The sequence below is a fragment of the Eleginops maclovinus genome, chromosome 22 (genome assembly GCF_036324505.1).
Source record: "Eleginops maclovinus isolate JMC-PN-2008 ecotype Puerto Natales chromosome 22, JC_Emac_rtc_rv5, whole genome shotgun sequence".
Classification (NCBI taxonomy): Eukaryota; Metazoa; Chordata; class Actinopteri; order Perciformes; family Eleginopidae; genus Eleginops; species Eleginops maclovinus.
The window spans coordinates 24487310-24505432 of NC_086370.1; the positions used below are offsets into that span (position 1 = coordinate 24487310).

An 18123-nucleotide genomic window follows, 5' to 3' on the forward strand; every position below is an offset into this window, starting at 1 on the left:
AACCCCCTTAACCCTAACCCTAACCCTAACCCTAACCCCCTAACCCTAACCCTAACCCTAACCCTAACCCTAACCAGGATATGTTTAAATGACCCTAACCCTAACCTAACCCTAACCTGCATCCCCCACCTCGTTAAACCATTTTCCCAGCTTGGAGCTAACCTCGGGTGAGCCCTGCAACCCACAACCAAGAACCCAATGTATGCAATCACGTGCAGGGCCTGCCATAGGCTCTATGTGGAGGAGACGAGGCATGAAATCAGCCTCAGCATAAAGCAGCACTTATACAGGATCAACGGCGGTGACGGTACAAGTGATCTCTACCTTCATTTTAAACTCCATGGCCCAAAGAACCGCCAGTCTTGGGCCTGGAAAGCAGCTGGAGCTAACCCTAACCCTGGTGCAGAGATGAGCGGCGGAGAGGAGGTGGATTCATCGCCTCAAAACAAGAGACCCCACGGGCCTCAATGAACCCTAGTCTCCAGGACCTTCCGTTAGAAAGTTATTTGTAGTTTTGTGAGAAATTAACCACACTGCGAGTTAACACACCCTGACCATTCCACAGCAAGCAGGTCAGTCTTTGTAATTCAAGTCGTGACTCAGCAGAAACACCGGTTGACCCTCAGCTTAAATGTACACAGTGTATTTTACCACCAGGACTTTGAACCGAACACATTTTGGACGAACAGTTCAGTTTGTTTGGATCAATGTGTGTGTGTGTGTGTGTGTGTGTGTGTGTGTGTGTGTGTGTGTGTGTGTGTGTGTGTGTGTGTGTGTGTGTGTGTGTGTGTGTGTGTGTGTGTGTGTGTGTGTGTGTGCAGAAGATAAAGGTTCAGCTTCTTCCTCTTTTCTCTCATTTCACACTGCTTGTCGACTCACACTGACTGAAGACCAGAGACATGAGGGCTTACCTGCTGCTGGTACTGCTACTGCTGCCGCTGTGCTCTGGAGGTACAAAAACACTTTACTAACTACAGGTTCAATAATTACTTAAAATGCAGCTAAAATAACAAACGTATCTATTCAAACGGAATCTTTAATTTCCGGTACCTGGCCACACTGATTTATAACTATTCGGATGTACCAGGTGTGTTACCTTTCAGACTGGGTGTGAACTTTCTTTATTTCAGCAGCAGATAAATACTGTCCTGCTGATGTATTCACAACGAGCGATCTCAGACATGTTGTTGAAGGTGTGTTCGTGTTGCAGCTCCGAAGTTTAGCATCCGGTGTTACGGAGAGGACTTCCTGATGGTCCGTAACATGCCACTGGACTGTACTGGGAAGGTTCTTCAGGCCTGCTACACCCGGGGTGAGTCCTGGTTTTATGTCAATTCTGTTAAACAAAACCTTAAACTACAGCCACAAATTTGTGTCATGTTCAAATATGGATTAAAGAAGATCTTCAGATTTGGGCAATAATACAAAGTAGAAAGGTTTGTGATAGTCAATCTTTCAGAAGTAATACAGACATCAATGTTGACACTCAGATTTCAATCTATATTTTTCGGGACCAATAACTGCTTCTACTTACCCTAAGAAGTTTGAGAATAATGATGTATACAGTCTCATCAAATTGTGAATTCCTTCTATAATATATTTGCTAAATATTTCCGTGAGGGTTAGCAGTCAGGGCGTTTGTACACTTGATATTTTAGATACTCGATAAAGATAGTTACGATCTCCTGTCTTGTTAATAAAAAGTCAAGGTTGAGTCTTTAAAACGTAATACTTTGTAAGATGAATGAAGTCATGGACACACTTATTTTATAATTGTTATAGTAGTTTTGTAGCGTGCCCCCCCCTTTTCACAACTTAAACAACACCATTTCACTTTAACAGCAGCTCAGATCAACATTTAGAGGGTTATCTCTGTGTGATGACACGTTTCGTGTTTGCTGTTGCAGATAACAGAGAGAAGGGCTGCACTCGGCTCGAGTTGTGTAATCAACCTGGATGGAGCTGTTGCCATACCGACCTCTGCAACGCCTGAGCCAATCACAGCCCAAGAAAGGGACGTCATCCAGACGCATGACATGAAATAAAGCCAGGATTATTTGCCATTATGCAACAGTTTGTGTTTTGTTTTGTGAGCTCAGTATGTGAATGGTTTCTGGACTTTGAATCGAGTGTCGATGTTTCTGTGGACTCAAGCCTGGAGTCTGTGACTGCTCTCTGAACATGTATACATATAAAAACGAAGTGAAAAATGAAAAACATAACCCAACATGAAGTTCCCTAACATCACAGGGCTGATAATGAGGTTCCCTAACATCTCAGGGCTGTTGATGAGGTTCCCTGACATCACAGGGCTGTTGATGAGGTTCCCTGACATCACAGGGCTGTTAATGAAGTTCCTAACATCACAGGGCTGTTAATGAGGTTCCCTAACATCACAGAGCTGTTCATAAAGTTCCCTGACATCACAGGGCTGATAATGAGGTTCCCTAACATCACAGGGCTGATAATGAGGTTCCCTAACATCTCAGGGCTGTTGATGAGGTTCCCTGACATCACAGGGCTGTTAATGAAGTTCCCTAACATCACAGGGCTGATAATGAGGTTCCTTAACATCACAGAGCTGACAATGAGGTTCCCTAACATCACAGAGCAGATAATGAGGTTCCCTAACATCACAGAGCTGTTCATAAAGTTCCCTAACATCACGGGGCTGATAATGAGGTTCCCTAACATCACGGGGCTGATACTGAGGTTCCCTAACATCACAGAGCTGATAATGAGGTTCCCTAACATCACAGAGCTGATAATGAGGTTCCCTAACATCACAGAGCTGATAATGACGTTCCTTAACATCACAGGGCTGATAATGAGGTTCCCTAACATCACAGAGCTGTTCATAAAGTTCCCTAACATCACAGGGCTGATAATGAGGTTCCCTAACATCACGGGGCTGATAATGAGGTTCCCTAACATCACAGAGCTGATAATGACGTTCCTTAACATCACAGGGCTGATAATGAGGTTCCCTGACATCACAGGGCTGTTCATAAAGTTCCCTAACATCACAGGGCTGATAATGAGGTTCCCTAACATCACAGAGCTGTTCATAAAGTTCCCTAACATCAGAGGGCTGATAATGAGGTTCCCTAACATCACAGAGCTGTTCATAAAGTTCCCTAACACCACAGGACTGATAATGACGTTCCCTAACATCACAGGGCTGATAATGAGGTTCCCTAACATCACAGAGCTGATAATGAGGTTCCCTAACATCACAGGGCTGATAATGACGTTCCTTAACATCACAGGGCTGATAATGAGGTTCCCTAACATCACAGAGCTGATAATGACGTTCCTTAACATCACAGGGCTGATAATGAGGTTCCCTAACATCACAGAGCTGATAATGAGGTTCCCTAACATCACAGGGCTGATAATGACGTTCCTTAACATCACAGGGCTGATAATGAGGTTCCCTAACATCACACAGCTGATAATGAGGTTCCTTAACATCACAGAGCTGATAATGACGTTCCTTAACATCACAGGGCTGATAATGAGGTTCCCTAACATCACAGAGCTGATAATGAGGTTCCCTAACATCACAGGGCTGATAATGACGTTCCTTAACATCACAGAGCTGATAATGAGGTTCCCTAACATCACAGAGCTGATAATGAGGTTCCCTAACATCACAGAGCTGATAATGAGGTTCCCTAACATCACAGAGCTGATAATGAGGTTCCCTAACATCACAGAGCTGATAATGACGTTCCTTAACATCACAGAGCTGATAATGAGGTTCCCTAACATCACAGAGCTGATAATGAGGTTCCCTAACATCACAGAGCTGATAATGACGTTCCTTAACATCACAGAGCTGATAATGAGGTTCCCTAACATCACAGAGCTGATAATGAGGTTCCCTAACATCACAGGGCTGATAATGACGTTCCTTAACATCACAGGGCTGATAATGAGGTTCCCTAACATCACAGAGCTGATAATGAGGTTCCCTAACATCACAGAGCTGATAATGACGTTCCTTAACATCACAGGGCTGATAATGAGGTTCCCTAACATCACAGAGCTGTTCATAAAGTTCCCTAACATCACAAGGCTGATAATGAGGTTCCCTAACATCACGGGGCTGATACTGAGGTTCCCTAACATCACAGAGCTGTTCATAAAGTTCCCTAACATCACAGAGCTGATACTGAGGTTCCCTAACATCACAGGGCTGATAATGAGGTTCCCTAACATCACAAGGCTGATAATGAGGTTCCCTAACATCACAGGGCTGATAATGAGGTTCTCTAACATCACAGGGCTGTTAATGAAGTTCCCTAACATCACAGAGCTGATAATGAGGTTCCCTAACATCACAGAGCTGATAATGAGGTTCCCTAACATCACAGAGCTGTTCATAAAGTTCCCTAACATCACAGGGCTGATAATGAGGTTCCCTAACATCACGGGGCTGTTGATGACGATCCCTAACATCACAGGGCTGTTAATGAAGTTCCCTAACATCACAGAGCTGATAATGAGGTTCCCTAACATCACAGAGCTGTTCATAAAGTTCCCTAACACCACAGGGCTGATAATGAGGTTCCCTAACATCACAGAGCTGATACTGAGGTTCCCTAACATCACAGCGCTGTTCATAAAGTTCCCTATCATCACAGGGCTGATAATGAGGTTCCCTAACATCACAGGGCTGATAATGAGGTTCCCTAACATCACAGAGCTGATCATGAGGTTCCCTAACATCACAGAGCTGTTCATAAAGTTCCCTAACATCACACAGCTGATAATGAGGTTCCCTAAAATCACGGGGCTGATAATGAGGTTCCCTAACATCACGGGGCTGATACTGAGGTTCCCTAACATCACAGAGCTGTTCATAAAGTTCCCTAACATCACAGGGCTGATAATGAGGTTCCCTAACATCACAGGGCTGATAATGAGGTTCCCTAACATCACGGGGCTGATAATGAGGTTCCCTAACATCACAGGGCTGATACTGAGGTTCCCTAACATCACAGAGCTGTTCATAAAGTTCCCTAACATCAGAGGGCTGATAATGAGGTTCCCTAACATCACACAGCTGATAATGAGGTTCCCTAACATCACAGGGCTGATAATGAGGTTCCCTAACATCACAGAGCTGATAATGAGGTTCCCTAACATCACAGAGCTGATACTGAGGTTCCCTAACATCAGAGGGCTGATAATGAGGTTCCCTAACATCACACAGCTGATAATGAGGTTCCCTAACATCACAGGGCTGATAATGAGGTTCCCTAACATCACACAGCTGATAATGAGGTTCCCTAACATCACAGGGCTGATAATGAGGTTCCCTAACATCACAGAGCTGATAATGAGGTTCCCTAACATCACAGAGCTGATAATGAGGTTCCCTAACATCACAGAGCTGATAATGAGGTTCCCTAACATCAGAGGGCTGATAATGAGGTTCCCTAACATCACAGGGCTGATAATGAGGTTCCCTAACATCACAGGGCTGATAATGAGGTTCCCTAACATCACAGAGCTGATAATGAGGTTCCCTAACATCAGAGGGCTGATAATGAGGTTCCCTAACATCACAGGGCTGATAATGAGGTTCCCTAACATCACAGAGCTGATAATGAGGTTCCCTAACATCACAGGGCTGATAATGAGGTTCCCTAACATCAGAGCTGATAATGAGGTTCCCTAACATCACACAGCTGATAATGAGGTTCCCTAACATCAGAGCTGATAATGAGGTTCCCTAACATCACAGGGCTGATAATGAGGTTCCCTAACATCACAGAGCTGATAATGAGGTTCCCTAACATCACAGGGCTGATAATGAGGTTCCCTAACATCAGAGCTGATAATGAGGTTCCCTAACATCACACAGCTGATAATGAGGTTCCCTAACATCACAGAGCTGATAATGAGGTTCCCTAACATCACAGGCTGATAATGAGGTTCCCTAACATCAGAGCTGATAATGAGGTTCCCTAACATCACAGGGCTGATAATGAGGTTCCCTAACATCACAGAGCTGATAATGAGGTTCCCTAACATCACAGGGCTGATAATGAGGTTCCCTAACATCAGAGCTGATAATGAGGTTCCCTAACATCACACAGCTGATAATGAGGTTCCCTAACATCAGAGCTGATAATGAGGTTCCCTAACATCACACAGCTGATAATGAGGTTCCCTAACATCACAGGGCTGATAATGAGGTTCCCTAACATCACAGAGCTGATAATGAGGTTCCTTAACATCACAGAGCTGATAATGAGGTTCCCTAACATCACAGGGCTGATAATGAGGTTCCTTAACATCAGAGGGCTGATAATGAGGTTCCCTAACATCACAGGGCTGATAATGAGGTTCCCTAACATCACAGAGCTGATAATGAGGTTCCTTAACATCACAGAGCTGATAATGAGGTTCCCTAACATCACAGGGCTGATAATGAGGTTCCTTAACATCAGAGGGCTGATAATGAGGTTCCCTAACATCACACAGCTGATAATGAGGTTCCCTAACATCACAGAGCTGATAATGAGGTTCCCTAACATCACAGGGCTGATAATGAGGTTCCCTAACATCACAGGGCTGATAATGAGGTTCCCTAACATCACAGGGCTGATAATGAGGTTCCCTAACATCACAGGGCTGATAATGAGGTTCCCTAACATCACACAGCTGATAATGAGGTTCCCTAACATCACACAGCTGATAATGAGGTTCCCTAACATCACAGGGCTGATAATGAGGTTCCCTAACATCACAGGGCTGATAATGAGGTTCCCTAACATCACACAGCTGATAATGAGGTTCCCTAACATCACAGGGCTGATAATGAGGTTCCCTAACATCACACAGCTGATAATGAGGTTCCCTAACATCACAGAGCTGATAATGAGGTTCCCTAACATCACACAGCTGATAATGAGGTTCCCTAACATCACACAGCTGATAATGACGTTCCCTAACATCACAGAGCTGATAATGAGGTTCCCTAACATCACAGGGCTGATAATGAGGTTCCCTAACATCACAGAGCTGATAATGAGGTTCCCTAACATCACAGAGCTGATAATGAGGTTCCCTAACATCACAGAGCTGATAATGAGGTTCCCTAACATCACAGGGCTGATAATGAGGTTCCCTAACATCACAGAGCTGATAATGAGGTTCCCTAACATCACAGGGCTGATAATGAGGTTCCCTAACATCACAGGGCTGATAATGAGGTTCCCTAACATCACAGGGCTGATAATGAGGTTCCCTAACATCACAGGGCTGATAATGAGGTTCCCTAACATCACAGAGCTGATAATGAGGTTCCCTAACATCACAGGGCTGATAATGAGGTTCCCTAACATCACAGAGCTGATAATGAGGTTCCCTAACATCACAGGGCTGATAATGAGGTTCCCTAACATCAGAGGGCTGATAATGAGGTTCCCTAACATCACACAGGCTGATAATGAGGTTCCCTAACATCACAGGGCTGATAATGAGGTTTCCTAACATCACACAGCTGATAATGAGGTTCCCTAACATCACAGGGCTGATAATGAGGTTCCCTAACATCAGAGGGCTGATAATGAGGTTCCCTAACATCACAGGGCTGATAATGAGGTTCCCTAACATCACAGGGCTGATAATGAGGTTTCCTAACATCACAGGGCTGATAATGAGGTTCCCTAACATCACAGGGCTGATAATGAGGTTCCCTAACATCACAGGGCTGATAATGAGGTTTCCTAACATCACACAGCTGATAATGAGGTTCCCTAACATCACACAGCTGATAATGAGGTTCCCTAACATCACAGGGCTGATAATGAGGTTTCCTAACATCACAGGGCTGATAATGAGGTTTCCTAACATCACACAGCTGATAATGAGGTTCCCTAACATCACACAGCTGATAATGAGGTTCCCTAACATCACAGGGCTGATAATGAGGTTCCCTAACATCACACAGCTGATAATGAGGTTCCCTAACATCACAGGGCTGATAATGAGGTTCCCTAACATCACAGAGCTGATAATGAGGTTCCCTAACATCACAGGGCTGATAATGAGGTTCCCTAACATCACAGGGCTGATAATGAGGTTCCCTAACATCACAGGGCTGATAATGAGGTTCCCTAACATCACAGAGCTGATAATGAGGTTCCCTAACATCACAGGGCTGATAATGAGGTTCCCTAACATCACAGGGCTGATAATGAGGTTCCCTAACATCACAGGGCTGATAATGAGGTTCCCTAACATCACAGGGCTGATAATGAGGTTCCCTAACATCACAGGGCTGATAATGAGGTTCCCTAACATCACAGGTGTGATTATTCTGTCTACAGTAGTTGATATGTAGGCTGAAACGGTGCATTCAGGTGCTCCTCGGATGGTCCACCTCACAGCGTTGGTCTTCACAAACCCTTTTTTCAGAGTCTTCTGACACCACATGAAAGCTGCTAAAGGCTACAATGCTTACAGAGACAGGAGGGAAGCTAGATACCGTTTTTAGTATTTATTTGCATTTTTTTGTTGAAATCTTCAAAACAGTCTGTCGTCTGACAGGAATGAATTAGAGAAAACATGATTGGCTCAAAAAAGTCACATGAACATCGTTATGGTTACCGAACACTGTAAAATTAACAGACAGACCCCACCCATTGCGCCCCCCCCCAACCCCGCACCCCAGAGGCCGATTAGAAAAAATGAAGACATGAAAGATGGGAGATAAAAAGATTAAAGATATAAAAGATATGTAAAGGGGCAAATAAAAATCATATCAAAGATGGAGAGATGAAGATATAAAGAGTTAAAGATATGAGAGATGAAAATATAAAGATATGAGAGATGGAGATATAAAGATATGAGAGATGAAAATATAAAGATATGAGAGATGGAGATATAAAGATATGAGAGATGAAAATATAAAGATATGAGAGATGAAAATATAAAGATATGAGAGATGAAAATATAAAGATATGAGAGATGAAAATATAAAGATATGAGAGATGAAAATATAAAGATATGAGAGATGAAAATATAAAGATATGAGAGATGGAGATATAAAGATATGAGAGATGAAAATATAAAGATGGAGATATAAAGAGATGAGAGATGGAGATATACAGATAAAAAGTATTAAAAAGGCAAAACATGAATGAGCCCCCGTGGGGTGATGACAGTCAGAAAGATTTTGGACAGAACAATAAACAGAGATGGTCCATGAGAAACACACATCAGCAGTCACTCAATCAGTCACTGAAAACAAGCAGAGGAGCAGCTGTCCTGAACCCTGATTGGCTGAGAGATTAAATGTGGTTTTTACAGTGTAGCTGAGGAGCTGCTGCCCCCTGGTGGTAACAGAAATATACACACAGATCTCTGCAGCATATACAAACTGACATCAAAATCACCAAGTCACAGTTTCCTCTGGAGCTCCTTCAGGCGGCGGCGTTTTATTTTGAAGGCCCTCCTGGGTCCACTGGCCAGACGGTGAGCGTTAAAATGTTCCCAGCATGCTTCTGGGTGTGGTTCATGTTTCCTGCATGTTTCACATTAAAAGCCTCCCGCAGTTATGTCCCTTCCCCAGAGGGATTTGATTGAGAAATGTCTCTAAGAAGTTAGGCGGTTTAACAAAATAAAAGCCCAACAAAGTCCAGTCAAAGGAGAGAATCAGTTTCTTGTTTTAAACGTCCTGCAGCTAGTTCCAAGTTACTGTTTATTTTCATCAAAAACAGCAATAAAACTGAGTCAAAATGTCTGAGTACTGCTAAACCAACATGTAAAGAGAACCAGTTTCTGAAACTCACTCAAGACTTCAGGTCCACTTCCTGTGTTACTGCTCTGCTCTGATTGGAGAAAAAGTCACCTGATGTCACACACACACACACACACACAGAACATTCAATCACAATGTCTGGCTGGTCCTCACAAAGATAGCTGTACCAACAGCCACACACACTCTTAAGAGGTGAGGGGGGGCAGCCCCTCATCGCTGGGCGTAGCAGTGTCGTCGCTCGGATCCAGGCTGTCCTTCAGACTCACACTGCTGTCAGAGGGCGGTGGGGTCAGATCTGAAGGGGGCGGGGACAATGCAGGAGGGGGCGGGGTGTCCGGGGAGGGTTCCTGGGTCCCATTGGCCGTTGGGAGAGAGATGGGTTCCTGTGCGGGTGTGGCTGCTGAGAGATTGGGCGTGGTTACGGATAGAGGGGGTGGGATGAAGTCAGGGGCTGAGAGAGAGAGCTGCCCGTCAGGGAGGGAGAGGGGGGGTCTCTCCACCAAACGCCACTGCATGATGCTGGTGTCCTTCCCTCCCGTGGAGACCAGGTGACTGTCGTTATACAGGAAGCTGACGTTGGTCACATGACTGCTGTGAGCGCTGTACTTATGGCTGGGAGCCTGCGGGGAAACACACCTCCAGCTCATTGAACCTGTAGAACGGGAAGTGTGTGTGTGTGTGTGTGTGTGTGTGTGTGTGTGTGTGTGTGTGTGTGTGTGTGTGTGTGTGTGTGTGTGTGTGTGTTTCTCACCTTGGGGGTGGAGCATGGGTAGGCAAACAGGTGAACTTTACAGAAGTCGTCTGCCAGAGCGATCACCTTCCTGTTGTGAGATCTGATCAGAGCGTTGATGTCGGTGCCGTCTGAACCCTCAGGCCACACACCTGAGACACACACACACACACACACACAATAATTGAACTGTAAATGTACAGGTGCTCTGAATGTACAGGTGTATTGAGTGTACAGGTGTACAGAGCGTACTGACCGAACACGTGGTACCCCAGTACGCAGGTGTAGGTGGCCCAGTCAATGTCTTTGCACTCGGAGCGATTTCTGATCAGCTTACAGCCGTTTGGAACGTCCCCTAAAAACACACTGTAACTACACAGGACTACACAGATACACAGAGACCAGAAGAGATACACAGAGACCAGCAGAGATACACAGAGACCAGCAGAGGCAGAGTACTCACAGTACAGGATCTCGTAGTCTCCAGAGTTGGACATGATGAAGTTGTTGTCAGGTGACCAGTCCAGGTGTGTGATGTAGCTCGAATGACCCTGTGCAAACATCCAGGTAGCCCATGAACACACCTGACCTTCATCATCATCATCATCCTCATCTCAATCATCATCATCACATTCATCATCATCATCATCAACAGGTCCATTTTTCTATTCGATGAATCAATGCTGATTTGATTGGATGAATCATTAGGGTCCGGGTTTAATTGGATGAATCATTAGGGTCCGGGTTTGATTGGATGAATCATTAGGGTCCGGGTTTGATTGGATGAATCATTAGGGTCCGGGTTTGATTGGATGAATCATTAGGGTCCGGGTTTGATTGGATGAATCATTAGGGTCCGGGTTTGATTGGATGAATCATTAGGGTCCGGGTTTAATTGGATGAATCATTAGGGTCCGGGTTTGATTGGATGAATCATTAGGGTCCGGGTTTAATCGGATGAATCATTAGGGTCCGGGTTTGATTGGATGAATCATTAGGGTCCGGGTTTGATTGGATGAATCTTTAGGTTCCGGGTTTGATTGGATGAATCATTAGGGTCCGGGTTTAATTGGATGAATCATTAGGCTCCGGGTTTAATCGGATGAATCATTAGGGTCCGGGTTTAATCGGATGAATCATTAGGGTCCAGGTTTGATTGGATGAATCATTAGGGTCCGGGTTTGATTGGATGAATCATTAGGGTCCGGGTTTGATTGGATGAATCATTAGGGTCCGGGTTTGATTGGATGAATCATTAGGGTCTGGGATTGATTGAATGAATCATTAGGGTCCGGGTTTGATTGGATGAATCATTAGGGTCTGGGTTTAATTGGATGAATCATTAGGGTCCGGGTTTAATTGGATGAATCATTAAGGTCCGGGTTTGATTGGATGAATCATTAGGGTCCGGGTTTGATTGGATGAATCATTAGGGTCTGGGATTGATTGGATGAATCATTAGGGTCCGGGTTTAATTGGATGAATCATTAGGCTCCGGGTTTAATCGGATGAATCATTAGGGTCCGGGTTTGATTGGATGAATCATTAGGGTCCGGGTTTAATCGGATGAATCATTAGGGTCCAGGTTTGATTGGATGAATCATTAGGGTCCGGGTTTGATTGGATGAATCATTAGGGTCCGGGTTTGATTGGATGAATCATTAGGGTCCGGGTTTGATTGGATGAATCATTAGGGTCTGGGATTGATTGAATGAATCATTAGGGTCCGGGTTTGATTGGATGAATCATTAGGGTCTGGGTTTAATTGGATGAATCATTAGGGTCCGGGTTTAATTGGATGAATCATTAAGGTCCGGGTTTGATTGGATGAATCATTAGGGTCCGGGTTTGATTGGATGAATCATTAGGGTCTGGGATTGATTGAATGAATCATTAGGGTCCGGGTTTAATTGGATGAATCATTAGGGTCCGGGTTTGATTGGATGAATCATTAGGGTCTGGGATTGATTGAATGAATCATTAGGGTCCGGGTTTGGTTGGATGAATCATTAGGGTCCGGGTTTGATTGGATGAATCATTAGGGTCTGGGATTGATTGAATGAATCATTAGGGTCCGGGTTTAGTTGGATGAATCATTAGGGTCCGGGTTTGATTGGATGAATCATTAGGGTCTGGGATTGATTGAATGAATCATTAGGGTCCGGGTTTGGTTGGATGAATCATTAGGGTCCGGGTTTGATTGGATGAATTATAAAGGAAGTCAAAGGGACTGACCGTGCACTTCCCGTAGCGGCTGTACTTGCGTCCTCTCTCAGAGACGGTGTAGAGGTAAATAAGGTTATCGTGAGATCCAACCGCCAACAGAGCGCCATCTGCAGACACAAAGAGAGGAGCATTATGGGTAATGTAGTTCACTTCTCCCAAAGCATAGTCATGAAAACAGGATGATGTCACCCACCGACAGAGAAGCGCATCACTGACAGCTGCTCGTTTCCGTCGGTGTGGATCGACACCAGGTCTGTGGTTTCTGCGTCCAGGACGTACCACCTAAGAGACAGACAGGGTGAGAGAAAGACAGATGAGAGACAGACAGTTGCGAGGCAGTTGAGAGACAGACAGGGTGAGAGACAGAGAGTGAGAGACAGAAAGAGATACTGACTTTCCTGAATGTGTTCCTATAGCGACCACTGCTCCGCTGGGATGGAAGTCTGCACAGTGTCCGTGTTCCTGAAAGGACATAAAGCTGTCAATCATCCTCCAATCAGCTGTCACTCATCCAGTCAGATATCAATCATCCTCCAATCAGCTGTTAACCACCCAATCAGATATCATCCATCCAATCAGCTGTCCATCATCCAATCAGCTGTCAACCACCCAATCAGCTGTCCATCATCCAATCAGCTGTCACTCACCCAATCAGATATCCATCATCCAACCAGCTGTCCATCATCCAATCAGATATCAACCATCCAATCAGCTGCCCATCATCCAATCAGCTGTCAACCACCCAATCAGCTGTCCATCATCCAATCAGCTGTCACTCACCCAATCAGATATCCATCATCCAACCAGCTGTCCATCATCCAATCAGATATCAACCATCCAATCAGCTGTCCATCATCCAATCAGATATCCATCACCCAATCAGCTGTCACTCATCCAATCAGCTGTCAACCACCCAATCAGATATCAACCATCCAATCAGCTGTCCATCATCCAATCAGCTGTCACTCATTCAATCAGCTGTCACTCATCCAATCAGATATCCATCACCCAATCAGCTGTCACACATCCATTCAGCTGTCTAAACTCACCTCCAGCGTGCGACTCCACTGCAGCCGATGCTCGTCAGCGCTCCAGACGCAGACCAGCCGGTCCTGAGCGCAGGTCAGGAACATCCCTCTGGATGGGTGGGAGGCCAAACCCCACAGCTCGTCTGTGTGACCCTGAACATATCACAGTATTACTGAGGCCCTGAACACATCACCACAGTACTGAGACCCTCAACATATCACCACCTAGAACAAGAATAGTAATAATAATAATGACAAAATAAAAACAATAAATAAAATAAACACCTGGACCTCCACCAGGAAGCCGTCGTTGAAGGTTCCTCTGAGGATGAAGTTACGAGATGTTCCGACCAGGAACTCATCCCCTTTCCCCTCAGCAACCGCTCGGATGGATCCGTACTGATCCGGAACCTGCAGACACACATCGTGGGACCCCAGTACAGAGTGAGTGAGTGAGTGAGTGAGTGAGTGAGTGAGTGAGTGAGTGAGTGAGTGAGTGAGTGAGTGAGTGAGTGAGTGAGTGAGTGAGTGAGTGACTGAGTGACTGAGTGACTGAGTACCTCTATGTCCCGCTCCGCTCTCACTTCCTGGTCCCACAGGATGATCTTCCGGTCTTTTCCTCCCCCGGTTAGCAGACTGCCGCTCCTCGTCTCACACACACAAAACACACTGCCTTCATGAGCCTTGATCTGCCGGCTGATCTGAAATGCTACACACACACACACACACACACACACACACAGACAGACAGACAGACAGACAGACAGACAGACAGACAGACAGACAGACAGACAGACACACAGACACACAGACAGACACACAGACACACACACACACACACACACACACACACACACACACACACACACACACACAGGCATTAGTTGTATTGTTAAGGTAAAATAAAGAACATCCAGAAATAAATAATAACAACATGCCCCAGCTGGGTTTAAACTCAGCAGCAGCAGCAGCAGCAGCAGCAGCAGGAGTGAATGACCTCATTGGAGGAATGAAAGTTAGCCGCCTCCCCCCCCGGATACGCCTGAGGATAGCTGCGTTGCGATGACATGTTAGAACCATTGTTCTAGCTCACTTTTAGCTGACTGTTTTAACTGTTTATCTATTGCATTTTGGGATTCTTGTACCACATTCCTCTATGGTTTCTGAACATTTTTAGATTACCATTAGATTTAGTGAACGACTGACGGCAACGCCCTGCCACTGAACAAGAGACAGCCTGTCAGAGAATGTATTGACAATATTGTGCTGCATTATTGCTTCTAGGTAAAAACTGCAACTCCAATCAGCTAAATATCCTCCCCAGAGTATCTAGGATTCCAGAGGATCACCTGATGACTCTCGTTTTTGCTATGTGTGTAAGTCCGTTTCATTAAATTAGCATTTCGAGAGTGACACATTTCCCTACATTATGATCACCAAAGGATGTCTGAAGAGTGAAACTTGTGGCCAGCCGAGCAATAGTTGGAAAAAAACCTCAGCAGATTTTCCAGCTCCTCCCCCCTCTAGCCGTGATGTCCCCCACTCTAAGTCTTAACGAGCTCTCCCATACACACCCATTATAAAATGTGAAACGCCGTGACATTTTCACAAAACGTAAGCTGTGACTACGCAAGAACTGTAGTAGCTATAAAAAAAATATCCAATTAGTCTAATAAAGTCCATAGTCCCGAGAACCATTTAAAGTGTTAAAAATTAAAATATTATTCTGCATATTTAAGTATGGGGAATCTGTATGGGGTCACAGTGGGCTGTTTTTGAGCTCTGTTCAAATGGATTTCCCATTCATTCCTATGGGGAAAATGATCGCAGATTTTCTGCGATCATTTTGCGCGAAAACGGTTAGGCAAATCTCTTAGAAAAGACATAGCACACAGATCTCGATCCTTTCGGACGTTTTGATGTGATTTTTGTGTGTTTCGCGTCATCGCTGCCGGACGAGTAGCATAGCAAAATTTGTGACGGAAGAAGGAGAATAAGATGAGATAAATATGTCGAATACTAGACTGTGTGCGGCTCCGCCAGTCACACAGAACGACTGGTACAGTCAGAGGAGCTGGATCTGTTCACAATCTGGGTCTAGGTGCAGTTCTAGATCTGGGTCTAGGTCGGGTCTAGGTCTTCTGGGTCTGGGTCTGGGTCTCACCTCGTGGGCCCTTCCCAGGCGGGGGGGTCTCAGCAGCGCTGCGGGTCCACACTAGCAAGACCCCCCCGAGTCTCCGGTAAGGATGTCCCCGGTGCTCAGGAACACCAAACACTGCACAAACTTCGGCTTCTCGTATTTCTGAGAGAGAGCGGACAGAACCATGCTAAATACTACAGGATGAAAAATGACCCAAATATCCATTTTCAATGTAGTAAATACACCAATAAAGAAACCGTAAATAACCTGCAAATATTCAGCCTGGGAAGGGTTATATATATCCTGTATATAACACGTTTATACCCCATATATTACCCGTATATAACACATACATATCCCATATATATTCTGTATATAACACGTATACATCCCGTATATAACACGTATATATCATAAATATTTCCCCTATATATCCCATATATTACCCGTATATATCCCATATATTACCCGTATATATATCCCATATATTACCCGTATATATATCCCATATATTACCCGTATATATATCCCATATATTACCCGTATATATCCCATATATTACCCGTATATATATCCCATATATTACCCGTATATATCCCATATATTACCCGTATATATATCCCATATATTACCCGTATATATCCCATATATTACCCGTATATATCCCATATATTACCCGTATATATCCCATATATTACCCGTATATATCCCATATATTACCCGTATATATCCCATATATTACCCGTATATATCCCATATATTACCCGTATATATATCCCATATATTACCCGTATATATATCCCATATATTACCCGTATATATCCCATATATTACCCGTATATATATCCCATATATTACCCGTATATATCCCATATATTACCCGTATATATATCCCATATATTACCCGTATATATCCCATATATTACCCGTATATATATCCCATATATTACCCGTATATATATCCCATATATTACCCGTATATATCCCATATATTACCCGTATATATATCCCATATATTACCCGTATATATATCCCATATATTACCCGTATATATATCCCATATATTACCCGTATATATATCCCATATATTACCCGTATATATATCCCATATATTACCCGTATATATCCCATATATTACCCGTATATATATCCCATATATTACCCGTATATATCCCATATATTACCCGTATATATATCCCATATATTACCCGTATATATATCCCATATATTACCCGTATATATCCCATATATTACCCGTATATATATCCCATATATTACCCGTATATATATCCCATATATTACCCGTATATATATCCCATATATTACCCGTATATATATCCCATATATTACCCGTATATATCCCATATATTACCCGTATATATATCCCATATATTACCCGTATATATATCCCATATATTACCCGTATATATATCCCATATATTACCCGTATATATATCCCATATATTACCCGTATATATATCCCATATATTACCCGTATATATATCCCATATATTACCCGTATATATCCCATATATTACCCGTATATATATCCCATATATTACCCGTATATATATCCCATATATTACCCGTATATATCCCATATATTACCCGTATATATATCCCATATATTACCCGTATATATATCCCATATATTACCCGTATATATATCCCATATATTACCCGTATATATATCCCATAAGCTGAATAAAACCAATAGACTTTGCCATGCCGACCATCCTCACCCCGAAGATGCCTTGTTTTCGGGCCAGTGAGGTCCCACTCCAGGTCCAGAAGAAGATGTGGGATTTCCCACAGGTGACAATGGTGTTGGGGTCGGTGGGGTGGAACTCCACATCCAGCACCACCTCGTTAGTGGTCTGTAACAGAAGCAGAGGTTCAATCCAGCTGCTGGAATATTGAATACACTTTATATTTTCTATTAAGGATGAACTGTGAACCCAAAACACACAGCTGCATCACAGACAGGTTCAGGACACAAACTGAATCACAGTGTATGTTTCTGCTCCTACAGACTGATGGTTGTGGGGGTAATGATGGTAATGATGGTAATGATGGTAATGATGGTAATGATGGTAATGATGGTATTAATGGTAATGATGTAGGGCTGAACGATCTATCGTTTTGGACCGAAAATCGCGATCTCAGACAACACGATTTTGGGATCGTCAAAGCTGCAGTTTTTGCTTGGTGCATATTA

General features: G+C 43.9%; 2 protein-coding genes across 2 annotated transcripts in view; one reads left to right on the top strand and one right to left on the bottom strand.

The window, feature by feature from the left end:
* Nucleotides 1-792: 792 nt before the first annotated feature.
* Nucleotides 793-2066, top strand: wu:fj16a03 (uncharacterized protein LOC335475 homolog). The gene is made up of 3 exons (XM_063875196.1): nt 793-951; nt 1211-1312; nt 1908-2066. Exons 1-3 carry the CDS (start codon nt 900-902, stop codon nt 1991-1993), a joined length of 240 nt encoding a protein of 79 aa, XP_063731266.1. The 5' UTR covers nt 793-899; the 3' UTR covers nt 1994-2066.
* Nucleotides 2067-8505: 6439 nt separating this feature from the next.
* LOC134858788 (echinoderm microtubule-associated protein-like 4) overlaps nt 8506-18123 on the bottom strand; it is a 29372-nt gene continuing 19754 nt past the window's right edge. Inside the window, 13 exon segments of the mRNA XM_063874911.1 lie at nt 8506-10401; nt 10533-10663; nt 10768-10866; nt 10975-11062; nt 12747-12844; nt 12931-13019; nt 13132-13199; nt 13787-13918; nt 14051-14176; nt 14326-14474; nt 15930-15989; nt 15992-16067; nt 17648-17782. Of these exon segments, the coding sequence (XP_063730981.1) occupies nt 9967-10401; nt 10533-10663; nt 10768-10866; nt 10975-11062; nt 12747-12844; nt 12931-13019; nt 13132-13199; nt 13787-13918; nt 14051-14176; nt 14326-14474; nt 15930-15989; nt 15992-16067; nt 17648-17782 (1686 nt within the window). The 3' untranslated portion in view covers nt 8506-9966.